Genomic DNA, 24,364 nt, shown 5'->3' on the forward strand with positions numbered 1-24,364 from the left:
CATTGCAAGTTTAACACGAGTCTACACTAGCTCCAGGTGTTCATATCTGACGTGTTGAGGTTGTACAGGACGCTGGTCAGTCCTCTTTGGGAGTACTGCATCCAGTTCTGGTTGCCTCATTATAGGAAGGATATTATTTAAACTGGACAGGGTTCAGGAAATATTTTACCACTATGTTGCCAGGCATGGAGAGTTTGAGCTATGAAGATAGGCTGGGACTTTTTCACTGCAGCATAGGAGGTTGAGGGGTGACCTTAAGAGTTTTATAAAGTCATGTGGGTCATAGATAAGGTGAATAGGTCTTCTTCCTAGGGGAGAGGGGTGTTCAAAACCAGAGGGCAGATCTTTTAAAGTGAGAGGAAAACGTTTAAAAAAGGACGTGAGGTGCAACTTTTTCTCACAGAGGGTGGTTTGTGTGTGAAGTGAACTGCCAGAGGAAGTGGTGGATGTGGGTACAGTTACAACATTTAAAAGACATTGGACTAAGTACATGAATAGGAAAGGTTTGGAGTATCCTGATGAAGGGCTCCTGCCCAAAACGTCGATTTTCCTGCTCCTCGGATGCTGCCTGACCTGCTGTGCTTTTCCAGCCCCACTCTAACCTTGACTCTGATCTCCAGCGTCTGCTGTCCTCACTTTCTCTTCGGAGGAATATGGGCCATGAGCAGGCAGGTGGCACTAGTTTAGTTTGGGAAAATGGGATCAGTGTGAACTGGTTTCTCTGTCAGTTTACTGTGAAACCTGTTTTGTTGTCTCCCTGAGGGAGACCCGCTGCCTAGTGTGCATGTGGTCTGATTCTGGATTCCATTGATCTGCAGACAGTTGAAGTGTGAATCCATTCTGATTATTTGAAAGTTAGCAGCGATGATGGAGAAAAGACCATAGACACCCAGATCCGCCTGGTGGGGAACCTGGAGGTGGCAGTACTCCCATGTACCAACTACCCCCTTTTCTTTCTTGGTGAGAGAGCCAGTGGTGCTGAAGAAAGCTGGGCAGATTGCTGGGTGCCTTGCTTAGACAGTGCACACAGGATAATGGTGGGGAATTGTGGAATGGGCTGATCAGTCAGGCATTGAGCTTTCTGAACCACAGTAACCCAACGGCATGATAAGGATGGGGCTTAAAGAGAACATGCGTTAAACTTTGTGTTTGGCCTGCATCTCTCTCAACGAGTTTCTTCTGTTCTAGGGAGTTGTTCAGATAAGCCTGGCCGACATTGAAAGACCAGGTGAAATGTTGCTCCATTGGTATCAACTGTTAACTTTCAGTAGTATGGGCACAATACCCGAAAGGACCAGCAAGCAAGGCTACAGTACTGGAGCTGTTGCAAAGCTGACCGACAGTGAAATGAAGGTAAAGTTGAACATGTACTAATCTAGGTTAAAATCTTCGGTTATCGCCTGACCTGCTGTGCTTTAACCAGCAACACATTTTCAACCATGTACTAATCTATCTTGATTCACTCTAACAGGGAAGGAAGTAGGGTCGTGCTTTTCTGAGTAACTGTGTCTCTGGGTGCTTAAAGGTCAGACACCAAGCGTTAGCTCTCCGTAACGTGAATCTCCTTTTGAAACTTGGCAATCCAGCAATGTTCTGCCATCTTTCCTGGACTATTTTCAAAGCAATTCCCTACAGGCCATAAGAGTCAGTGGTGAGGGAAGCACTTATAACCCATCCCTGGTTGTGGTAATCCAGTTTCTGGGAGCCAAGTTGATGCAACTTTGCAGAGGGATTTTACAGTCATTTTAAGATGACAATTGTGAATCAAGGACAGCACGGTGACTCAGTGGTTAGCACTGCTGCCTCACAGCGCCAGGGACCCAGTTTCGATTCCAGCCTTGGGTGACTGTCTGTGTGGAGTTTGCACATTCTCTCTGTGTCTGCGTGGGTTTCCTCCGGGTGCTCCGGTTTCCTCCCACAATCCAAAGATGTGCAGGTTAAGTATATTTGCCGTACTAAATTGCCCACAGGGATGTGCATTTTATGTGCATTACTTAGGGGTAAATGTAGAGTAATAGGCTGGGGGAATAGGTCTGGGTGGGTTACTCTTCGGCGGGTCAGTGTGGACTTGCTGGGCCGAAGGGCCTGTTTCCACACTGTAGGGATTCTATTCTATTCTGCTCTGACAATATTGATGTGGGATTGGAGTCACCTATGCTACGAGGCAGAGACTGATTACTGACAGAAACTTTCAGGGTGCATGTTAGTGAGCAGTTAGGGAGAGGCTTGTACTGATGCCAGGTCTTTTCTTTTTGTGAATAATATTTACAGCAAGTGAACCAATGGGAGCCTCCTTCAACTCCTAAGTTTGGGGAAACCTTTCTCCTATTGGTGCTTTGCTAACTTCCTTTGAAACCAAACACTGATTCACAAACTGCAATGGTGAGAGGTTTGAATTAAGGATGCAGGAAAACCCTAAGGCATTCTACACTTATGTGAGGAACAAGAGGATGGCCAGAGTGAGAGGAGAGCCAATCAGGGATAGTGGAGGGAACTTGTCTCTGGAGTTGGAAGAGGTCAGGGAGGTTCCTTAATGAATACCTTTCTTCAGTATTCACAACTGAGAGGGATATTATCATCTGTGAGGACAGGCTGATATGCTTGAATAGGTTGATGTTGAGAAGGAAATTGTGCTGGAAATGTTGCAAAACATAAGGATAGGTAAGTCCCCTGGGCCAGACGGGATATACCCAAAGTTACTATGGGAAACAAGGGAAGCGATTAATGCACCTTTAGTGATGATCTTTGCATCCTCACTGTCCACTGGAGTAATACCAGATGATTGGAGGGTGGCAAAAGTTATTCCCTTGTTCGAGAAAGGGAATAGGGATAATTCTGGGAATTACAGACCAGTCTTATATCGGTGGTGGCAAATTATTGGAGAGGATTCTGAGACTCAGGATTCATGATTATTTGGAAAAGCATAGCTTGAGTACAGATAGTCAGCATGGCTTCGAGAAAGGCAGGTCATGCCTCACAAACCTTATTGAATTCTTTGAGGGTCACAAAGCTAGTCCCTTTTTTTCCTAAAAGCTGTTCCTTGGCTCAAGGAGAGACTGTCCTTGATTTTTCTCAAAGGGGCAATAAACCAGGCCGAGCTCCGATCAGTCCGACTTGGTACAGAGCTGAAAAGGATTTTGAGAGGCCTTTTGTTTCTATGTAAATAGATGAGACTTCAGGCCAAAGTGGTCATGTTTTAGAAGTGACCTGTATAAAGAAAGGGGACTGGTCAGCTCTCTAGCTGAGTTGGACAGTTTCAGTTCAGTCTTGAACTGGGAAACGTGGAAACTCTCTCTCTCTCTCTCTCTCTCTCTCTCGCTTTTCTGCCCTTCAACTTCAACCTGGAAGCATGTGTTCCATTATACTGGATTTTATAGGGAGTTTGCATATCGGGACTGTTGTATATATTCAGAACAGCATACTTAAGTCTAGTTTGGATAAGACTGCGTTCTGTAGGGATTTTTTATTCTCTTGTTTGTGTTTTATTATGTAATTTTGTGAATAAATGTTTTGCCTGTTTTAAAATAGAGTAGTCAACCTAGCTGTCTCACTCTGGGTAAAGGTCACTGTACATTTACTGAAACAAATTGTAAGTTATGGTCTAGGGCTGCCTGCTTAAGAATGTTCTGAATAGTCTGGCTTCGTCCATAATGGACTGGGGGCTCGTCCGGGATTTTAAACAGTGAGTGGTAGGTGCTAGTGTCTTTATTTCGGGTGTTGGTTTGGTTGGGTAGACAGAGCTTGGGATAGGAATGACTCTTTCAGTCACCTAAAGTTTTCTGGAAATGGAAGCAGTGACTTTGGAAGGTTTGCAGAACATGAATAAGACCAAGCTGCAGGAATTAGCAGACCAACTGGGCTTGGATCTGCCTGTTACTGTGAGGAAAGGAGAGATAATTACAGCAGGAACTCAGCATTTAAACTTACTGGAGAAGCCATCAGAATCTATAGAGATGGCAAGAATTCAATTGCAAATGAAGCAGCTTGAGTTAGAGGCAAGAGATAAGGAAAGGGCAACAGAAGTGAAACAGTTTGAGTTACAATTAGAAGCAGAAGAGAAGAAAAAAGAGAGAGCTTTTGAATCTCAAAAACTGACAATTAAAAAGGAAAGTCAGCTTAAAAGGCTGGAGATAAAGGCTGAAGATAACCTTAGCGTGGAAATAATGTGAACTCATGTGGAAGAGCAGAGACTTAAAGCAGCAAGGTTAACAGCTGGTGATTATGAGCTGGTCCATGAAACAGGGGTTTGGCTTCCAGAATCCATTTCAGTCGATGAGGGATAGAAATTGGGCAAAGAGAAATCCTCACATGGAAAGGGAAAAGTAGATTTCAGTGAAGGTCATATGGATAATTTACCACAGGGTTAAAAAAACACCTTGAAGGGGACAAAGAAATTAAAAAGCTCCAGTGTTTTCATTGTAATAAAGTGGGCCACATGGAATCATAGTGTTGGCAGGCTAGGAGAAAACCAGATGTAGGAAAATCAGACAAGCCCAAAGGTTTTGTTGGACTAGTAACAAAAAGCACAAGGGAAGTTAGACAGCTGCCTCAGAGTGTAAAAGATGATCGGAGGTTGATTAAGGAGGAAGTGACAGATCTGCTTAAAAAATATACATGCAAGGGTAAAGTTTATTCACATGGGTTAGGAGTAGTAGATTAAGAGGTTACGATATTAAGGGACACAGGATGCTCTCAGTCTGTGATGCTGAAGGATGAGGAGATATGTACCGCTGAGTGATTACTGCCAGAAAAAGGTACTGCTAACTGGACTACAATTTGTCCTTGAGAATGATATAGCTGATTCATCAGTGGGTGTACTGCCTACTCTAGTTGAAAAGCCATTGGAGACACAGGCAACTGAAGAGATCAAAGATGTTTATCCAGAATTTTCCCTGATTGTGTGGTCACAAGATCACAGAGGCACAAGCTGAAACAGGAGAGATCAAAAGGCACAGATAAGGCTGACATAGTGTAATGCAAAACTTTCTTCGATCAGATAAGTGGAACAGAGAAGGAGCAAATACATAAACATATCTTTAGCTCTGCTAAGCTGATTGAATAACAGCAGAAAGTATATCAAAATGCATTTACTGAGAAAGAAAGTGAATGCATCCCTGTGTGTCATTGCTTAACAAATGACGTCTTAATGAGGAAATGGAGACCATCACACATTCAAGCAGATGAGACATGGGCAGATATTCATCAAATTGTTTTGCCAGTAGGGTATAGAAAGGAGGTACTGTGAGTGGCGCATTAGCTACCATTTGGAGGACATTTATGGGTGAGGAAAACACAGGCTAAAATACAAAGACATTTTTACTGGCCTGGACTACACAAAGATGTCGTTGAATTTTGCCAGACATGTCTTACATATCAGCTGATCAGACAACCACAGGCAATAAAACCTGCACTTTTAATACTTATTCCAGCATTTGAGGAACCTTTCACAAAAGTCTTGATTTGATTGTGTAGGTCCCCTACCTCAAACAAAAAGTGAGAATAAATATTTATTAACAATAATGGATGTGTTGACTGGATTTCCAGAAGCAATCTCATTACGCAACATCACAGCTAAAAGGGTTGTAGAAGAATTATTTAAATGTTTTACTAGATATGGGCTACCAATATAGACCCAGTCAGATCAAGGACCCAACATCACATCCAAACTACTTAAGGAGGTTATGGATAACTTGGGAATAAAGCAATTTAAATCTACTGCGTACCATCCGGACTCACAGGGAGTGCTAGAGTGATGGCATCAAACACTAAAGACCATGTTGAGGGCTTATGGTCAGGATTATTCAGATGATTGGGATAAAGAGATCCCTTTGTACTTTTTGCAATCAGAGATGCACCAACTGAATCAACTAAATTCAGTCCATTTGAATTCATTTTTGGGAATGAAGTAAGGGGACCATTAAAATTGATTAAGGAGAAATTAATAAGTCAGAATTCAGAGATCATCCATTTGGAGTATGTGTCAAATTTTAGAGAACAATTAAATAGAGCTGGAGAATTGGTTAGACAGCATTTAAAAGTATCACTAAGAAATCACAAATTTGCAATTTTGCAATTGGGGAATAAGATAATATGTTACTTCCAGTGACAGATGAGCCTTTAAAAGCAAGGTTTAGTGGACCTTATCAAATCGAGAAGAAATTGAGTCAGGTGACCTACTTGATAAGGACTTCAGACAGGAAGAAATCTCACAGCGTGTGTCATGTGAATTTGCTCAAAAGGCATTTTGATAGGAAAGGAAAGCAAGGGGAGAAGGTGTTAATGATTACAGCACAGAAGTTCAGAGCATTTTGAATTAGACATTCCTCAAATCAAATTGGACAATGAGGAAGTTGTCAAAAATTGGGATAAATTTCCACAAGAAAATCGAAATGACTGGAGTTATCACATGGGGAGATATGCGGAAATAAACTGGGAGGTATTAACCTAATTGTGCATGAAGTAGATATAGGAGATGCTGATCCGATTAGGTAACATCCTTATAGGCGTAACCCTGTAAAGTGGGCACTTTTGAGTATCCTGAACAAGAGCAGATTTGCCACATCACCAACTTGTCACTGCATTGAGAATCTTGGATGCCACCAATGTCCAGAAAACAGAACGAGACAAAGTTTTGTGGGAGATTTCCAACAGTACAACAGTGCTAATGCTAAAAGTGATCACTCCAATAGCTATATGTACTGAAGTTGTGGCCAGTATTATATTAATACAAGTTCTTCTTCCTTGTGTGACTGGTGGTGTGTGTATGGAATGAGCTGCCAAAGGAAGTGGTGGAGGCTGGTACAAATACAGCATTTAAAAGGCATTTGGATGGGTATATGAGTAGGAAGGGTTTGGAGGGATATGGGCTGGGTGCTGGCAGGTGGGATAGATTGAGTTGGGATATCTGGTCAGCATGGATGAGTTGGACCAAAGGGTCTGTTTCCCTGTACATCTCTATGACTTTGTATTTCTCTGCATTAAATGTCATGTGCTATGTGACTGTCTGTTATTTTGATGTCTGTTACTATTTGCTGCTCTGGCTACTACGTTGCTGAGCTTTCTGTCATCCCCCATCCTTGAAATCATGACCTTGATACTCCCAGGTCAATAACTGGAGAAGTATCCCATTGACTGTGGTACTTTTCTGCGCAAATTAGCGATTACATTCGACTCCAGCCCAATGCTGGGAGAGACATGAGAGGTGTGTTGTAAATGTTCACTCATTCTTTACCTCTGTTGCTTGGATGTCTTGCTGGGTGGACACACATGGTCCGTGCTGATATGTGTTTTGTCCACCTGAAGGATGCTGTATCAATGCTCCTAGCAAGGACCACAGCTCAGTTGGAGGCAGTGGAGAAACAGTTAGCGGAGGAGCGAGTGAAGTTGGAATGTACAGAGGAGGAAATCCAGGAGGAGATGAAGGAAGAGAAAACCAAAGCTGCGTCGGAGAGGTACGTTGAAATGTTGGGAATTCCTGGCAGGTGGGGCAACATCTGCAGACAGGGAAAAAAAACCGAGTCGATGTTTCTGTCACCAAGCTTGGTCAGGACTGGACGGCTTTCAGCGAGGGAAGGGAGATAGCAAGGAAAAAGCAATAAGGGAACAGTAGATGGCAAAACCAAACCAGCAAAAGTACTGATGTGAAAGGGTTAATAAAAGGACAAGTAGAGAAACAGCAGATCGATCCCAGAGGAGGTGTGTATGACCATAGAAGATGTAAAAGTTCACAGGAAAAATACGGGCAATCGGGGGAGGGGGGTGGGTTGGAGAACGTGTGGTGAGGAAGGTTCCCGCAGCCTGTGAACCTGGCTAGAAAGACCTCCCTTCGATACAGAGCAGCCCACAGGCTGGGCACCAGTAGGCAATCCCCACTGTGGAACAAGGGGGTGCAGGGTCCACTTGGCTTTGAGTGTTTCCAGCAAGTCCCTGGATGCTGTGCGATCCTGAGCACTGAGGCCCGGTGGTCAGCGGTATGCAGTTGACCTTGTCATGAGACTTCTGACCACTACTGGTCAGTTCTGACAGCCGCACTCGAGTGTCTTTGTCAATTCAGACCTGCCCTGGTTCCATGCAGTGAAACAATGAAATGGTAGCGGGGTTTGTGCATGTTTACTGAAGGGGCTGATGGTTAAAGACACGGAACGAATAAGTCTGTGTCCCTTGCATTACGCACCGGACTCCTCCTGTTTGGGTTTCACCTGCTTGGAATAACATAATAGTTTAAATCATTAGCATCAACCTGAGGGGGGAAAGTGCCTCATTGTGACAATCTCCTGGGAGTATGAATCACATGTTAACTTGGTAAACTTTAATCTTGCTTTTAATAAATGCATTTTGAAAGAGTGAAGTAATGCAGGAGAGGGGAATGTTAATGTGGGAGAGGCTGATGAGCTGAATAGAAATGAACAGCAGCCTGGAGAACTGGGATTTGGAGGAATGCTAAGTGTAAGTTAAGCATGTTTTCCGTGGAAACGTGAAGTTTGAAAGGTGATGTGATTGCTGTTTTTTTTTCCCTTTTGGGATTGTAAAGGGATGAGACCACTTGTTCTCCACTTGATCAGATCAGCAGACCGAGAGCTCATTGCCTTGACTTGAAGGCTCAGTCTGCAGAAATGTTCCCCCAGCTCCATGCTGATGGGTCTGGAGGCGGGCGGACTGGGTGAAACGATGATCTGCAGCTGCTGGCCAACTTGTTTGGGCCATTCAGGAGCACACAACCCGACAACTGATAGACAACTGAGGACGATAGAGCAGGCAATTGGCCCCCATTTCACACTGGACACAAGGAGGTTTCATGGACTGCCTGTAAATCCTCTCTTCTCAAAGGAAGCAAAGGGCTCCTTGTTTGTTCAGGGCCACAGTCATGGAATTACTTCAGTGATGAGGATAGATTGAAGAATTTGGAGAGGAGAAGGTTAGCAAAGGGGATCTGACTAAACAGAACTCTGAGCAGGATTAGGCAATTCAGCCCCTGGAGCCCACTCCGCCATTTAATACAATCATGGCTGATCTTCTCTCAGCCTCAATGCCACTTTTCCTGCCTGCTCTTCACAACCCCCATTGTTAGTCAAGAACCCGCCTACCTCCTTCTCAGGTTTACTGAATGCCACAGCATCCACCACGTTCCACAGATTCACTCACGGCCCTTTGAGTTTGGTCATTTCTCCTCATCTGTTTTAAATCTGCCACTGCTTATCCAAAGACTGAGCTCTCGTTTTAGATTGCCGCGTAAGAGGGAACGTCCTCTCTCTCTCTACTTTTGTCAAACCTCTTCTAGGCCTCAATTAGATCTCCTCTTGTTCTTCTAAACTACAAATAGGCCTCATCTCAGTCTCGCATTGTAAGACAAACCTCTCATCTCTGGGATTAGTCTGGTGAGCCTCCTCTGAGCTGCCTGCAATACAACCAGCTCATTCCTCACATAACGGGACCAAAATTGTACCAAGTACAGATTCCCTAATGCCTTGTGCAGATGGTTTCTAAATAGCTGGGGCCTGAGGACTATATCCTGTGGCACCTCACTTAGTTATCTTGCGAATCAGAATTATTTAAAAAAAAATTATCCCAAGGGTTTTGAGGTTTTCAGAATCATGAGTGGGCCACACAAAGCAGAGAGGGAGAAGCTGTTCCTGCTCATAAAACGAAGAGGAACGAGAGGTCCTAGATTTAAAGTTATGTGCAAAAGAAGCAATATCGTTTTCACACGGCAAGCAGCTAAGGTATGGAATGCACTGTGTGGAAAGGTGGAGGAGGTAGCATCAATGCGGCAGGCCATTGGATGGTACTTGAGAAAAAAAGAAATCACGTACAAGGATTTGGGGACAGGCAGGAGATTGGAGCTTGATAAAGGTGCTCACTGACAGAAATATATAATCCCCGCTGGGCACCCGCAGCAGTGGCCATCAGCCTGTGCCGCTTCGAGCAGCTATTCACCCTGTGTAGTCGGCACCTCTGACACCGTTCTCCTGTGTGTTGCAACTATCTGTATGCTGTGGTCCTTGGGGAATCATTGCCTCAGCAGGGGGTCAGCTACCTCTCCCAACAGCTCAGGGATCCTGGGTAAGAGAGGCAGGACTACCACCTTGCCATCATGAATGTCATTATTGTACCAGACCTCTGGGCATTGAATGGTCTCTTGTGCTGCGTCATTGTTGGTGTGGCCACTCCTCCTCTGATCTTGTCGGCTGGCTCCAGTCTTGCCTCTTTCGTGTGGTTGCTATACTGTCCACTGGCAGCAGAATCCACCCTCCATGCCCTTGCCATCCCGAGCTGAAATGTAGCCACTGTTCCTGTCCCCGCAGCCAGTCTCTCACTGGCTTACTGCTGCTGCATCCCTCCCTCCCTCTGCTCTCTGTACATAGTCTACAGGCAGGCCTGTGAAAATTGTGGCCCCCAATCTACCTGCCACCCATGACTGCCTTGCCCTGCCTGTCAACTGGACTCCACTTGATTGCATATTGGAAGGTCTCTGCTAAGTCCCCCCATCACCAATTCATTCGACTGTCAACTCGTTAGATTTCTTCAGAAAATCCCAGGCAGTTTGAGACATTGTGTGTTGACTGGGGCCGTGCCTAGTGACTGCAAGCAGGTGACTTTATGCCTGTATTTCTCCAAATTCTGGGGAAATACCATGTTCGATGTTTGTGTCTGTTTTGGACTAATTTATAGAGAGTCATTGCTAATATCAGCCATTGGTTTCATTATTGTACCATGTGACCACTGAGATAGTAGGGCGTGAACGGGATCAAGCTAAGTTGTTTACAAACCCGAATAACTCTGATGATGTCTACCAGAGGCAATGCACTTCAAGATGTTTGCTAATGATTAACCTTGCATCAATTGTACTGTCCCTTTTTGTAATATAAGTTATGTTGTTTATCTTTAGAATGGGGAATTGTGTGTCTGTCTTTACACATCATTAGTGATGCTGTCCTGCTGTACTTTCTCCTAGGAGTTGGCAGGCCGAGTCGGTGGACAGTGGCTGCAGCAACAGTGCCCAGCTTAGCCCGCAGTACCCTGTGGTGGAACAGCTCAGCGGGATGGATAGGAATGGGAGCCAGCTACATGAGTTTACCGAGCAAGTGAGCCAGTTCACCGCTGTCCGAATGAGAGTCCCACGTTTGAAGGTAGGCATTCTGCCTGGACTACAAGTGCTCTTTATAACAATGGCCTTACCATTTCAGAATGGCCTGATTGCACCCCCATTGTTCACGGGTGGTGCCGTACGTACAGATGGACGGTTTGTGCTATTGTCCAGCAGTTACAATAGACAAATGTTGAGGCTGCTGTCATCTTCCACAGTTGTACCGTTGGTCATCACCTGTTTGCCGGTTTTCTGCTCCCAGATGTTCACTTCAGAGTCTGCTAGATGTGATCGCAGATCTCATCATCACAGACTTGATCCAGAAAGAGGCAGAGGTGCTGACCCTTAGTGGAGCAGTGAGGAGTCTGCCCTCAATGTAAAGGCAGAAAGTCTGGCTCCAAGTAACTCAAGGCAACCTGTCTTCGTTAGCTGCGAAAAGGCAAACCCTGAGTGGTCAGAGGTGTACGAGATGCAAAGGAAGATGGTTGTGGGGTTGATAGGAATGTCACGGGACATCATTGTTCCTTTGGAAAGCAACTATTGGCCAGCCATCTTCACGTGACCTTCACTTTCCAATTTGGTCAGCAGTGGGACTTTCTGTTGACCCTTCGTGACTTTCTTTGGTAATAAAACAATTTGTGCAGTAGGATCTGAATAGCACTGAGACTTAGGCTGGTGGGTGACAGGAATATTGATGTCCGATCATGAACCATCGTGACATGACTATCATGAGCAAGGAAAAGCTTCCAGTCATTTCCTGATGACTTCCAGTATCATTGTTGAGTAGGATTAGCTTTATTGACATGTGTAATCATGTGAGTACAGTGAAAAGTTTACAAGTTGTCACTTACGATACCATTTTACGTACAAAGGTGCCTGAGTACAAATTCTTGAGCGTAAATTCTTAGGGTGGAAAACCAACAAAGAAATAAGAAGTCCAGCATTACAGACCTTTAAAAGTAATAACTTAGAAAAATAAAGAGGTAAAACGTTCAGAATAATGGTCCTTCAAAGTATGAAAGGAAAATAAAGAAATTAGCGAAGAGAATTTCGGATCGAGTCCACTTAATCCACTTCCGGGCTCTGACTGAAGGACCCTGTGGCCCCCATCCCGGCTGGAATCCTGGTCCGGAACCACCTCTATGCTGACAAAAAGCTCATATGGAGCCACAGACTGACGGAAGCTGGTGCAAGGGCAACTAGCCCAACACCGACCAGAACATCCACCCAAACCACCTACAGGAGGCCTAGACCGGACCAGACCAGTCATGCCTCCGAGAAGTTGCTGCAGAAGCCTCGGGGACACCCCATTTCCCCCCCCCCCCCCCCCCCCCCCCGACTCACCGCCCCTTCTGTGGTGGTGTAGCCCCCCATCCCTCCAAGTGGTCTTGTGGTACAGTGGCAGAATCTCTGCCTCTGAGCCAGTAGATCCCAGGTTGAAGTCCCACCTGCTCCTTATAACGTCTCTGAACATGTTGATTTAAAGAGATGTGAAAGGCTGGTCTTCCCCAGTGAGAGGCGTTGGTCAGAAAGGCGAGTGAGCAGACTGGGGTAGGTGTTCCACAGTGAAATTCAAACAGGCAGACAGCGTCCTGCTTGGATATCTGGGTGATTAGCAATGTAACACACAAGCGTCTACAAGGGTCGGCCAAAGGCTGGATCCCAGTAAAGACTGACTCACCTCCTGAGCCATTAAAAACCTCTTCACTACGAAAAGAAGCTTGGCTCAGAATTGTGGTGGAATATTTGTTTGGATGACAGCAATTATCCAAACAGCTTTGTATCAATTTGGTCAGAGCTGTTTGTTTGACTAGTTGCCCTGTCAATGACTTGTTATCCACCCACCCCATGGCTGCACCGGGGCTACATTCTTAATGGTCTACATCATGGACTGAAGCAGTTTGTTAAGTCTATCTTAACATTGCCCCCCTGGCACCTCCACCATCCAGACCAAAACCAGGGCAGCAACGTTCAGCGAATGCTGTCTGATCCTAGTCTTCCTCTGAGTGACTCATCTTTGATTTGATTTATTAGATTAGATTAGATTACTTACAGTGTGGAAACAGGCCCTTCGGCCCAACAAGTCCACACCGACCCGCCGAAGCGCAACCCACCCATTCCCCTACGTTTACCCCTTACCTAACACTACGGGCAATTTAGCATGGCCAATTCGCCTGACCCACACATCTTTGGACTGTGGGAGGAAACCGGAGCACCCGGAGGAAACCCACGCAGACACGGGGAGAACGTGCAAACTCCACACAGTCAATCGCCTGAGGCGGGAATTGAACCACTGTGCCACCGTGCACATGGACTGAGATACAGTGAAAAGTATTGTTTTGCATGCTATCCAGGCAAATCATACCTTACATAATCACATCAGGGTTTTTTAGAACAGAATGCAGAATATGGTGTTACAGCTATAAGGAAGGTGCAAGACAAATCAACTCTAATATATGAGAGCTGGGTTCAAAAGTGGTTGGCACTGCTGTCTCACAGCGCCGGGGACCCAGGTTTGATTCCAGCCTCTGGCAACTGTGTGGAGTTTGCACATTCTCCCTGCATCTGCGTGGCTTTCCTCCGGGTGCTCCGGTTTCCTCCCATACTCCAAAGACGTGCAGGTTAGGTGAATTAGCCATGCTAAATTGCCCATAGTGTATTCAGGGATGTGTAGGATAGGTACATTAGTCAGAGGGAAATGGATCTGGGTGGGTTACTGTTCGGAAGGTTGATGTGGACTTCTTGGGCTAAGTGGCCTGTTTCCACACTGTAGACATTCTAAAAGTCTGATAACGGTGCAGGAAGAAGCTGTCGTTGAATCTGTTGAATCTTTTGTATGTTCTGCATGAAGAAGTTATAAGTGGGGTGGGAGGGGGTCTCTGATGTTGGCTGCTTTTCTAAGGCAGCTGGAAGTATAGATGGAGTCAATAGATGGTAAAGCTGGATGGTGTGGTGGACTGGGCTGCAGGACCCTGGCTAATCCTCTTGCGGAGACGCCCTCAGTTCTGTACTGGAGTGTCAGATCAGATTCCTGTGCTCCCAAAAACCCGTGGAGCTCCGTCCTGAATATCTGACTCACGATGGGAGGGAGAAAAGTGGAGTGAATCCCAAAATGTCAGCTCAGTGTTTGTGAGGCGGAGAAAGTTCTAATTTGCATTTTTTATTTGTCCTCCTTTGAATTCATAGGAGGAACATTTGAGGAAATGTGTGCAGGAAATGACTGTAAGCAGTGCAATTTGGTTGTATTCTACTTGGTAATAGTTGGCAAGTGCAGGCTTCAAATCTCTTTCGGTCTTTTGGAGAAAGAAGCCCCTTTACTTCCTACACAGCGTGAATCATCAGCCTCTGAGATATAGTGACACCACCATACAGCGTTGGAGTTGATTGTATGGTTGCCATCGTGGGTAGCGATTAAAGTTGAAAAGGGATTGTGTTTCCTCCCACAGTCAATGTTGAACAGGATAAAGGTGTTCGGCAGTGATTGGAGTTGCTATTTATTACAGGTTGACAAAGAGACCAATACTGACGTGCCCTTCCCTGAAGAGGTTATGATTCGACCGAAGGAGAGGAGCAGTCGGCGGTCGCGTGGCTCTCCGTTTGTCCGTAGTAGCACCATTGTGCGCTCGCAGACCTTCTCGCCGGGAGCACGGAGTCAGTACGTCTGCCGGGTTAGTAGCAGGGTGACACTTCCTGTCATGGCAGGAACAGCACAGCCCATCCTCTGGCCCTTCAACCACGGGCACTCCATCTCCCTGGTTCTAGGAGAATAAATTGCATTGTCCCAGCCAGGATTATCCCGGAATCTCCAGAAATGAATGATCCATCTCCTGCACTCTGCAGGGAACTCTATCTGTTGCAGTGCGGTCACCACCTGAGGTGGAAATCAGTAGATGGAGCGTAAAGTTGTACACCCGTTGGCCAGGAACTTTAATAGGTTGTGACCTGATTTACTCCGTGTTCCCTACCTGTGCATGTGCAGTCTCTCCATGATTTAAATACATGCATTGAAATCCCTCTGTAGTTTTTAATCTTCTCCATACCTCTGCACTACATTACTTGAGAACACCACGCAACTTCAATGTCCACCCTTTTATGAATCCCCCCCTTTCTCTATGCCAGCACTGAGAGCTGTGCGTTAGCTACTGAGGCTCCAAGCTCTGATATTTCCTCCCTAAACTGCTACACCATTGTCTTTTAAAGCATGCCTTCAAATCAACTGATTTGACCACAGCCTTTGGTCAACTATCCCGAAGTCTCCCTTGGCTTGATTTCAGTACTCATTTGATAAGTGCTGTTGTGTAGCACTTTGGATAGTGGAACGCAATTGTTGGGACACAGCCCTTGTTACACATTTTGATATGAGGCATGCAATGCCCCATTTTCAAAGTGATTTAATTTTCAAATTCGGAGCTGATTTGCATGGAAGCAGGAGCCACCTCTTTGTGAAGAAGTTTAACCCAAATAGCCGGTTGCTTGAATAGCAAGTCAACTCTGTCATCTCATATTACATTGTCTAAAACGTCTGAAAACACATCCTCAGGTTACATGTACTGACTGCTGACACTTGCTGTATCTCCCCACCTTGTTTATAAGCACTGCATAACTTGTGTTTGTTGCACTGCTTGATCAATACGAGCAGAAATATCCTCCAATCAAGTATTGGGGTGACTGAGACTACAGTCTTAATCCTTGCCACTAACTCTGTTTCCTAGTGACCAACTCCGTTGTGTTCATGGCCGCTGTGTGAGGCGACACAAGCCCAGAGTAAGGTCCCAAGCCCAAGGTGGCTCCTCCCCCAATCTGCCGACTTCCAGCTCCATTCAATGCTCCAAACCCCTCCCGTGCCTCAGCTCATCTGCTGCTGAAACTCTCGTGTGAGGCCAGAGGCTCACCCGCCATCCTGATGCTCCCTGACCCGATGCAGTGACCATCTCGGTCTGTACACAGTTCTATGTGAGGTTTATGTGAAGATTGAGCTCGGTTTCAGTAAAATACAATCAGACTATCAATTGGAACAGCTGCATGGTGTGAAGTAGAATTGGACACGTACAAATAACCTCGTCTCGCTGTGTTCCTTACTGCAGCTATACCGAAGTGACAGCGACAGTTCAACACTTCCTAAAAGATCCCCGTTTATCCGAAATGCCTTAGAGAGACGCACTCTGCGTTATAAACAGGTAAGCAGCATGGATAATACAAAGGCGGATGGTGGCTTTGGGTCTGAATGATTGTACTTGAATCAGCTTGTGTCATCCTTATAGAGACCCACAATCTCATTCTAACCTGAGTGGGGATCAAAGGCTGGTAACTAGAGGAGGTCCTTCCTCCTTTGCCGCTCCCTGGAGTGCGAGAAATGACAATTCTCGGATCTCAGTTGCCACCTCAGTTTGCTGCTGGGGTGGAGAATGTGGTCAGTGTGGCAAGCCCAGAGGGGGTTTCCTCGACAACTGAGAATAGCATTGGGCATGTTCTGTTTTAGCCAGCATGCTCAGTCAGTGCTGAAACAGCTTTGTGCCCCCCTGGTGTGATGGGATGTCAACTCTGTGTCCCTGTAGCATGATGGGTCTCCTCTGTCCAATTTCAGCTAAGTGCTGGAATGACAACAAAGCTGTAAGCCCCTAACCAGGCCCTTTTAGGTGGGTAGCAGGTTTAAGAGCTGGTTGTTACTACAGGAATGAATGCACTTTTATTATACATGGGATGAACCTGACCCTGTGCATTGTGGGTCGCAGAGACATTTTGGGAATATGGAATACTAACTGGCAGGTGAGTGTCTGCTTCACTTAAATAATCAGCTTGTGACTGTCAATATATCCTTCTGAGAAATACACCTAGTCTGTTTGTCTTGCACTTTGGCCATGTTCCATTTCTAGTTGCACTTAAGGGAAAAAGGAAACCTTGCATACAATGTATTCAAGTCAGTGTGAGTGGATTGTTGTTGCAAGACCAGGTTTGCTATATAAACCCCCCCCTACACACACGTGCACACGTACACACGCACACGTACACACGCACACAACACGTGTATACACACACACACACACACACACACACACACACACACACACACACACACACACACACACACACACATATTAAGGGGAAGCTTTTGGACAGTCACAAATATTGAGGCCACTGTCCATCCAATCATTATTCAGTTTGGATTCTGGCTTAAAATCCCTTGCTCTGCCAAGCTCCCATTTTGAACCTAGCCTTAGGTTATTCTGGCCAGTTCTTGAATGACCAAGGTGACTACAAGCAGCAGCTGCAAGGGCTTGACCTCTGCTTGGTGGAGTTACCATCAGTGCAGTAAAGACTTGCATTCGTACGGCACTTTTTGTCAACTTCCGTCAGCCGTTTCTCACGGTATCAACTGTGCGATGCACTTTGAGGTGCGGTCACTGATCTGTAGGTGAGTGTACAATCTCACAAACCGCAGTGAGGCAAGTGAGCACCTATATATCATTGGAGGGAGTGCTGAGCGTGGTTTTGGAAACTCTTCTGATCTATTACCAATCGATCTTTAACGTCCAGCAGAACCACTGCTGTATGGAGTCCAAGCTCCGGTCTGATGGAGTCTATGTCAGAGTGACTCGTGGAGAGTCTAATTTCCTCCTCCTTTCCTGCCCTCGTTAGTTTTGTTCTGTTTATTGTCCCCTCTCATTTTGTGTCCTTGAATATGAAGAAGTGAAAATCCTATTGACAGCATTTCCTCTGACCCATTCTCAAATGCTGCAAGAAACCACGTGCTTGGTTGTGTGGCAAGGGGAGAAGAAATAAGACACTAGGAGCTAAGGTTAATGCAGGAAGGGTTTGGGGAGGAGGTTTATTCTGAACTCCTGAAAGAGACACTGCACTGACTGGGAGAGGAAGTCAGCCAAGGTTCAGATCGTTAGTGCTGCGATTCCTCTGTGCTTACCTCCCTGCTGGGGTTTTAAAAATAATTCAACCTGAAATTGTCACAACAATTCCAGCAACTAATATCTGTAAAATCTAACTTCATGAATGTTCACATGTCCCTGGATATGTCTGTGGCCCGTTTATACGCTCGATGGTCGTGCCTTGTCTATTTTGCCATGTGTTTTTTTTTCCCTTGGCACGCGGCAGCCATCCTTCAAAACCCCTCTGGTCGAACATCCAACACGAACATCCCTGGACTTGGAGCTGGATCTCCAGGCATCCAGGACCAAGCAGCGGCGACTGAACGAGGAGTTGGCCGCACTGCGCGAGCTGAAACAACGACTGCAGGAGAGCAGGGTTCGAGGACAGGCCGACCTCCTGCAGTCGATTTTACGAGATGAGGAGTTCCGCGCTCTGTTAAAAGAAGCAGAGAGGCAGGTGAGGAGGAGCTGCTGTGTCAACCAAGTGAGTCGTGTACAATGTGCTGTCGCATGCCTATAATTGACTACTGTCAGTGAGAAATAATGGAGTTTTACATCAATGAAACATTAATTCGTCTTCCCACTTTTCTAATCAAACTGTTCAATATGTCTATAGGAAGTTGATAGAGAATCATAGAATAGATGCCCTACAGTGTAGAATAGGCCATTTCGCTCATCAGGTCCACACCTACCCTCCAGACAGTATCCCGTCCACAATACCCCCACCCTCCTCTACTCCTGCATTTCCCACGGCTAACCCACCCAGCCTGCACATCCCTGGGCAATTTATCATGGCAAATCCACCTAACCTACACATCTTTGGACAGTGGGAGGAAACAGGAGCACCCAGAGGAACCCGGAGCAAACTCTGTGTCCAGTCGCCTGAGGGTGGAATTGAACCCAGGTCCCTGGCGCTGAGAGGTAGCAGTGCTAACCACTGAGCCACAATGCGGCCGTTAAATAAGGAATGTGCCTGGTTACCTCAGTGCTTGATTGAACGCGATTGAGACTTTGAAATAAATAAAGTTGTTGATTAGCGTTTAAGAGCTAGGACCATTGGCATGTAATAAATGGATGTCATTTATGAGTCTTAATCAAGCTGCCTGAACAGATTTTTGTTTTACTATTCCAGGTTTAGCCCAATGAGGGGCAAGCATAGACAATCGTATTTTCTGATTTTCTTGGATCATTGTCCTTTTCGATTTGGAATATCTTTTCCAAGTAGAGCTGCTACTGAGGCCAAAGAGCCCCACCTAACCGTTCCTCCATTGATGGTATGGTCAAGCTGAACCAAATGACCCCCTTCTGAGCTGTATCAGTTCTATGGTTCTGTGGCGCTCTGTTCTCCAGCTGCTAGGGTAACTGGAGCATGGCCTGTTCCCTTCTCTCTTTCCCTCAGCAATGGGAAAGCTGTCATTGAGCCAAAGGCTTCCCTCCCCAAATATTGTAGCTGAGGTAAAAATGGATTCTATTTCAAGTGAAACACCAACGTAGAGACTGATAAGTGGATGTAAAGTGTGATGTGGTAATTGCAGTGAAGTAAATACTCTTTCAAAACAATTTGCAGGCCAAACAAACTAAGCTGGAGCAACGCCAAGACCAAACAGCTGAGAAAATGTTGAAGAAAGCAGCAAAAGAAGTATATCAACTGAGAGGGAAAAGCCAGAAAGAGCCCCTGCAGGTTCAGTCCTTCAGGTAAAATGAAAGAGAGAGAGAGAGAGACAGCGAATGGCAATGCCATGTTACAGTTTTCAACGGGTGAAAGTGAGGACTGCTGATACTGGAGATCAGGATTGAAAGGTGTGGTGCTGGTAAAGCACAGTGGGTCAGGCAGCATTCGAGGAGCAGGAGAGCCGATGTTTCAGGTGTCAGGAATGCCCTGATGAAGGGCCTGTGCCCGAAACATCGTCTCTCCAGCTCCTTGGATGCTGCCTGACCCGCTGCGCTTTTCCAGCGCCATACCTTTCCTCCACAATTTTCAACAGTGTGGTGAAATGAGTGACCAGAAGTGTGCTGTTCAGGTGCTATATAAATGCAGGCTGTTGTTGGCATTGGTATAAAAGAAGCAATATGTCCTGTGACGCTTCACAAGAGCGTTACCCCAGACCGCCTTTAACACTGGGCTACGTAAGGAGACAGTCGAACTGCTGATCCCCAGAATTTTGGTTCAAGAGGGATAGGCTTTTTCTGGGCACCCACCATCAGAGTCTTTCTTGGTCACCTGTAAATCTGATTGTACTTTTCAGCTTGAATATAAAGACTACAATAAATACTATGAAGAAGGGTCTCGATGCCTTTGTTTGGCTAGGAGCAGCTGGCGCTGACTTGACGTTGAGCAACCTGGTATTTATATGTCCACTGAAAGCTCCCTCCTAAATCCCCACTAGCTGGTCACCTGCCCTCCTCTGTCAGTAAGCAGCATTACCCTGATCTCCCTTGGGGTTTTCTCTATGAGCTGCCCATTACTGCCTACAACTCACTGGCTCAGTGACATAGAGCCTTGGGCAAAGCGCACACTGATCCTAAAAGTGGCTGTGGCTGAACTTTTAGATCCATGTTATTACTTTGAGCACAATTTTTTTTAAAAAAATTAACAATTCAGGAGAAAACCTAATCCATTTTGAGAACAATTTCCATTGCTTTGTCTCCGAAACGTATGTATATTTTTAATGTAGTCATGCTGCTTTAGTGATTCCTGGCCCTGGGCAGATCAACTGCTTTTGGTTAGGAAAATTTAAGATGAATGTGTTCTAACCTCCTTCAGTCTTGAGGCTTTCTGATTCTTTGAGCTTTTGGTAAAAGCAGCAAGGTAATAATAAATGCTACTTCCTGAATGGTAGGGGTGGAAGGAACACTCCAACATTAATCCCTGGATTAACACTGGCTAATTTCCTTCCTGCCCCTCCTCCCAATATCAACATTCTTCTGTTAAAGCCCAGCTGTGTCTGTCTGTCTGTCTGTCTCTCTCTCTCTCTCTCTCTGAGTGTGTGTGTCTCTCTCTCTCTCTCACTCACACACTGTCTGTGTGTGTCTCTCTCTCTCTCTCTCTCTCTCTCTCGCACTGTCTGTGTGTCTCTCTCTCTCACTCACTCTCTCACACACACACTGTCTCTCTCTCTCTCTCTCTCGCACTGTCTGCGTGTGTGTGTCTCTCTCTCTCTCTCACTGTCTCTCTCTCACTCACTGTGTGTCTCTCTCTCTTGCACTGTCTGTGTGTCTCTCTCTCACTGTGTCTGTGTGTGTGTGTCTCTCTCTCTCACTGTCTCTCTCTTTCTCACTCACTGTGTGTGTGTGTGTCTCTCTCTCACACACTGTCTCTCTCTCTCTCTTGCACTGTCTGTGTCTCTCTCTCTCTCTCTCTCTCTCTCTCTCTCACTGTGTCTGTGTGTGTGTGTCTCTCTCTCTCTCACTGTCTCTCTCTTTCTCACTCACTGTGTGTGTGTGTGTCTCTCTCTCTCACACTGTCTCTCTCTCTCTCTCTCGCACTGTCTGTGTGTGTCTCTCTCTCACTCACTGTCTCTCTCTCTCTCTCTCTCACACTGTCTCTCTCTCTCTCACTGTGTCTGTGTGTGTGTCTCTCTCTCTTACTGTCTCTCTCTCTCTCGCACTGTCTGTGTGTCTCTCTCTCTCACTCACTGTGTGTCTCTCTCTCTCTCTCTCTCTCTCACTGTGTCTGTGTGTGTGTCTCTCTCTCTCTCTCTCTCACACACACTTTCTTTCTCTCTCTCTCTCTCTCTCTCTCTCTCTCTCTCTCTCTCTCTCTCTCTCTCTCTCTCTCTCGCACCGTCTCTCTCTCTTTTTCTCTCTCTCTCTCTCTCACTGTCTGTCTGTCTCTCTTTTCCCAGGCCCCTATTCCCATTAAAATTTATCAATATTGCCTTTCAACCCAGTGTTTTTGAGTTCTTGGTCGAACCTTCTGACAGGAAAGTCAGTCCAGATACAGTGAGTAAAAGACACCATGAAGAGTGACCTTGACATTTTCTTTTGCATTCACAGGGAGAAAATGGCATTTTTCACCCGAGCGCGAATCAACATACCTCCTCTGCCAGCGGATGATGTATGACACTTTACTATATTTTAAATATGAAGTATTTATCAGTCTCAATTTTATCCATGTGAAGTTACTAGAAAAAAAAACAGTGTGAGTTTATTAAACACTTTTGCAAGGATTATTCCTATAGACCTTTTGTAAAAAGAGAAAAGGAAAAAAAAAGCCTATATATATATTATAATTCTCGAATTAAAGCAAGGCACGGTTTGCCCTTGTTGTGAATTTAACATCTCTGAAGGAATGGTATTATTAAAACAAAAAGATCAAACTAAGCTGTTGTATATCTGTTCAGTTTCTGTGGGCTTAAAAGGCTGGAAGATAGAAACAAGGCCAGCTTAATCATATCCACTGTAATATAGGTTTCTTATTTAAAAAAAAATATTTTTCCTTGAAGGAAAATGTCAGTTTTAGGTGTATTTTAAGACTATAAAGTTCTGCAGTATTTTGGGTGCACTGGAATGAAATCTTAAGCTGGCTTTGTTTCTGTTACCTGATGTGAAAATACTGTGTGCTGATTATTAATGTTACCAAATATGTTTCAAGCCGCACGCATAACTTTAGTGTTTTATATTACTCTGTGCCTTTACACTATATTGTAACATTGTATTCTTTACCACAACTGTGTATTGTATAAAAAAAATTCATAGTAACGTCTTTCAATATTTTTACTATTAAAAATAAAAAAGAACCTTTATTCGTGAATGTGGAGAGTTTGCAGTCGATTTTACTTAACAGCGCTTGAGAAAGTGATTGTCAGGAGAAGATTTCAAACATTATGCAATTAGTGGTGGTCAGTCAACATATGTTGGTATTTAATTGTCACCTTTCAGTGCATCCTAACTGTGTCTAATGATAAATTGTAGAATTTAAGGCACGGCAGTGTTTTCCACCGTTTCCTAAATGCTGCCACTTTATTTTTTTTTATTCTTTCATGGAACAAGGGCATCACCAGCACATTCAGTGCTTTTGCCCATCCTTCATTGTCCTTGAGAGCATTTAAGAGTCAAGCATATTTACCATTGACTACTACGCATTGGCCAGACCAGGTACAGATGGTAGATATCCCTCCCCTGTACTGGACATGATGTGGAGATGCTGGTGTTGGACTGCAGTATACAAAGTTAAAATCACACAACACCAGGTTATAGTCCAACAGGTTTATTTGGAAGCACTAGCTTTTGGAGCGCTGCTCCTTCATCAGGTAGTTGTGAAGGAGCAGTGATCCGAAAGCTAGTGCTTCCAATTAAACCTATTGGACTATAACCTGGTGTTCTGTACTGGACAACAATTGGTGATGGTTATTGAAACTAAAACTAGCTTTCCAGTTCACGTTTTATTACTGTGATTTGAACCCATGTGCCCTGTACATTGGCTTGTGCTTTTCGTGTACTAACTCGGTGACGTGACCACTGTGCCACCACATTGTGTGCTTTATTGACTCTACGGGATAGATATCTGTTATACTTGTTGGGGGACCTCCCACTCAGTATTCAGTCTGCCTGACAGGCTTGGCTTCCATTTGAGCCAGGTCTGCCCCAGTGCAGACTGCAGCCATAGATGGAGCTGCTGGTGGGAGAGGGAGGAAGCGGGAGCAGGGATTGAACACTGACCCCTGCTGGCTGGGAGGTCTGATTCTTGATACTGCAGAGTGGAGAATTGGGTTGGGGAGGGGGGCTGAGGTATGGCTGTTGGGTTGGATAAGTAGGGTCTCATTGTAGGAGGGTGCAATGTTGGTGAAATGGATAAACTTAGAATAAGTGGGTTGCTAGATGGAGGCTGCCCTGGGTTTCCTGGCCCACAACCGTAATGACTTTAACCCAAAATCCCTGGCTCTTTTGAGCTGTTAGGTTCCCAAAGATGGGAAGGAAGAATGGCCAAGTTGGAAGTGATAAGGGAGCTTGTAATGGGAGACCCATATTTGACGTAGTCTGAACTCCTAGTGGCCAATTCCCCATTCTCCTATTAACCCAGCAAAAATCTTCAACTTCGAGTGGCTCTGGATAGTTCCTCAGTGAATATTAGTCAGAAAATCTGGCACTAACTCTTGGGTAGCTATACTACTGACACCCACTTCATCGCAAACGCTGACTCCTGCCTCGTCCCTTAACCTCCAATCTGTCCCATCTGCCACCTACCCTGTTATCCACTTACCTTACCCAGCCTACTCCCTGAAACACCTACCTTCTCTCCATGGCCTTCGAAAGGAATCTCGGGACATTCATTCTTACTGGAATACAGCAGCCAGTGTGGTAAATCCACTTCCACGTGGATCATCCGCATGGAGCTTTCTGACGGTTACTGAGCTGAGTCGATTCTGTAGGATCCTCCAGCGGAGCTTTGCTCAGGATG

At 45.4% G+C, this 24,364-nt stretch overlaps 1 protein-coding gene across 3 annotated transcripts in view; it reads left to right on the forward strand.

Annotated features, from left to right (window-relative positions):
* Positions 1–22,661, forward strand: part of wwc3 (WWC family member 3) — a 202,521-nt gene extending 179,860 nt beyond the window's left edge. For 2 of the 3 annotated variants that reach the window (XM_060833413.1, XM_060833415.1), the window contains exons 16-23: positions 1,189–1,353; positions 7,303–7,451; positions 10,952–11,126; positions 14,587–14,751; positions 16,168–16,260; positions 18,191–18,448; positions 19,532–19,659; positions 21,961–22,661. In XM_060833413.1, the coding sequence (XP_060689396.1) occupies positions 1,189–1,353; positions 7,303–7,451; positions 10,952–11,126; positions 14,587–14,751; positions 16,168–16,260; positions 18,191–18,448; positions 19,532–19,659; positions 21,961–22,027 (1,200 nt within the window). In that variant the 3' untranslated portion in view covers positions 22,028–22,661. The remainder of the gene's footprint in view (positions 1–1,188; positions 1,354–7,302; positions 7,452–10,951; positions 11,127–14,586; positions 14,752–16,167; positions 16,261–18,190; positions 18,449–19,531; positions 19,660–21,960) is intronic. The other variant, XM_060833414.1, reaches the window with a different exon arrangement.
* Positions 22,662–24,364: the final 1,703 nt, after the last annotated feature.

Source organism: Hemiscyllium ocellatum, chromosome 12 (assembly GCF_020745735.1).
Source record: "Hemiscyllium ocellatum isolate sHemOce1 chromosome 12, sHemOce1.pat.X.cur, whole genome shotgun sequence".
Taxonomy (NCBI): Eukaryota; Metazoa; Chordata; class Chondrichthyes; order Orectolobiformes; family Hemiscylliidae; genus Hemiscyllium; species Hemiscyllium ocellatum.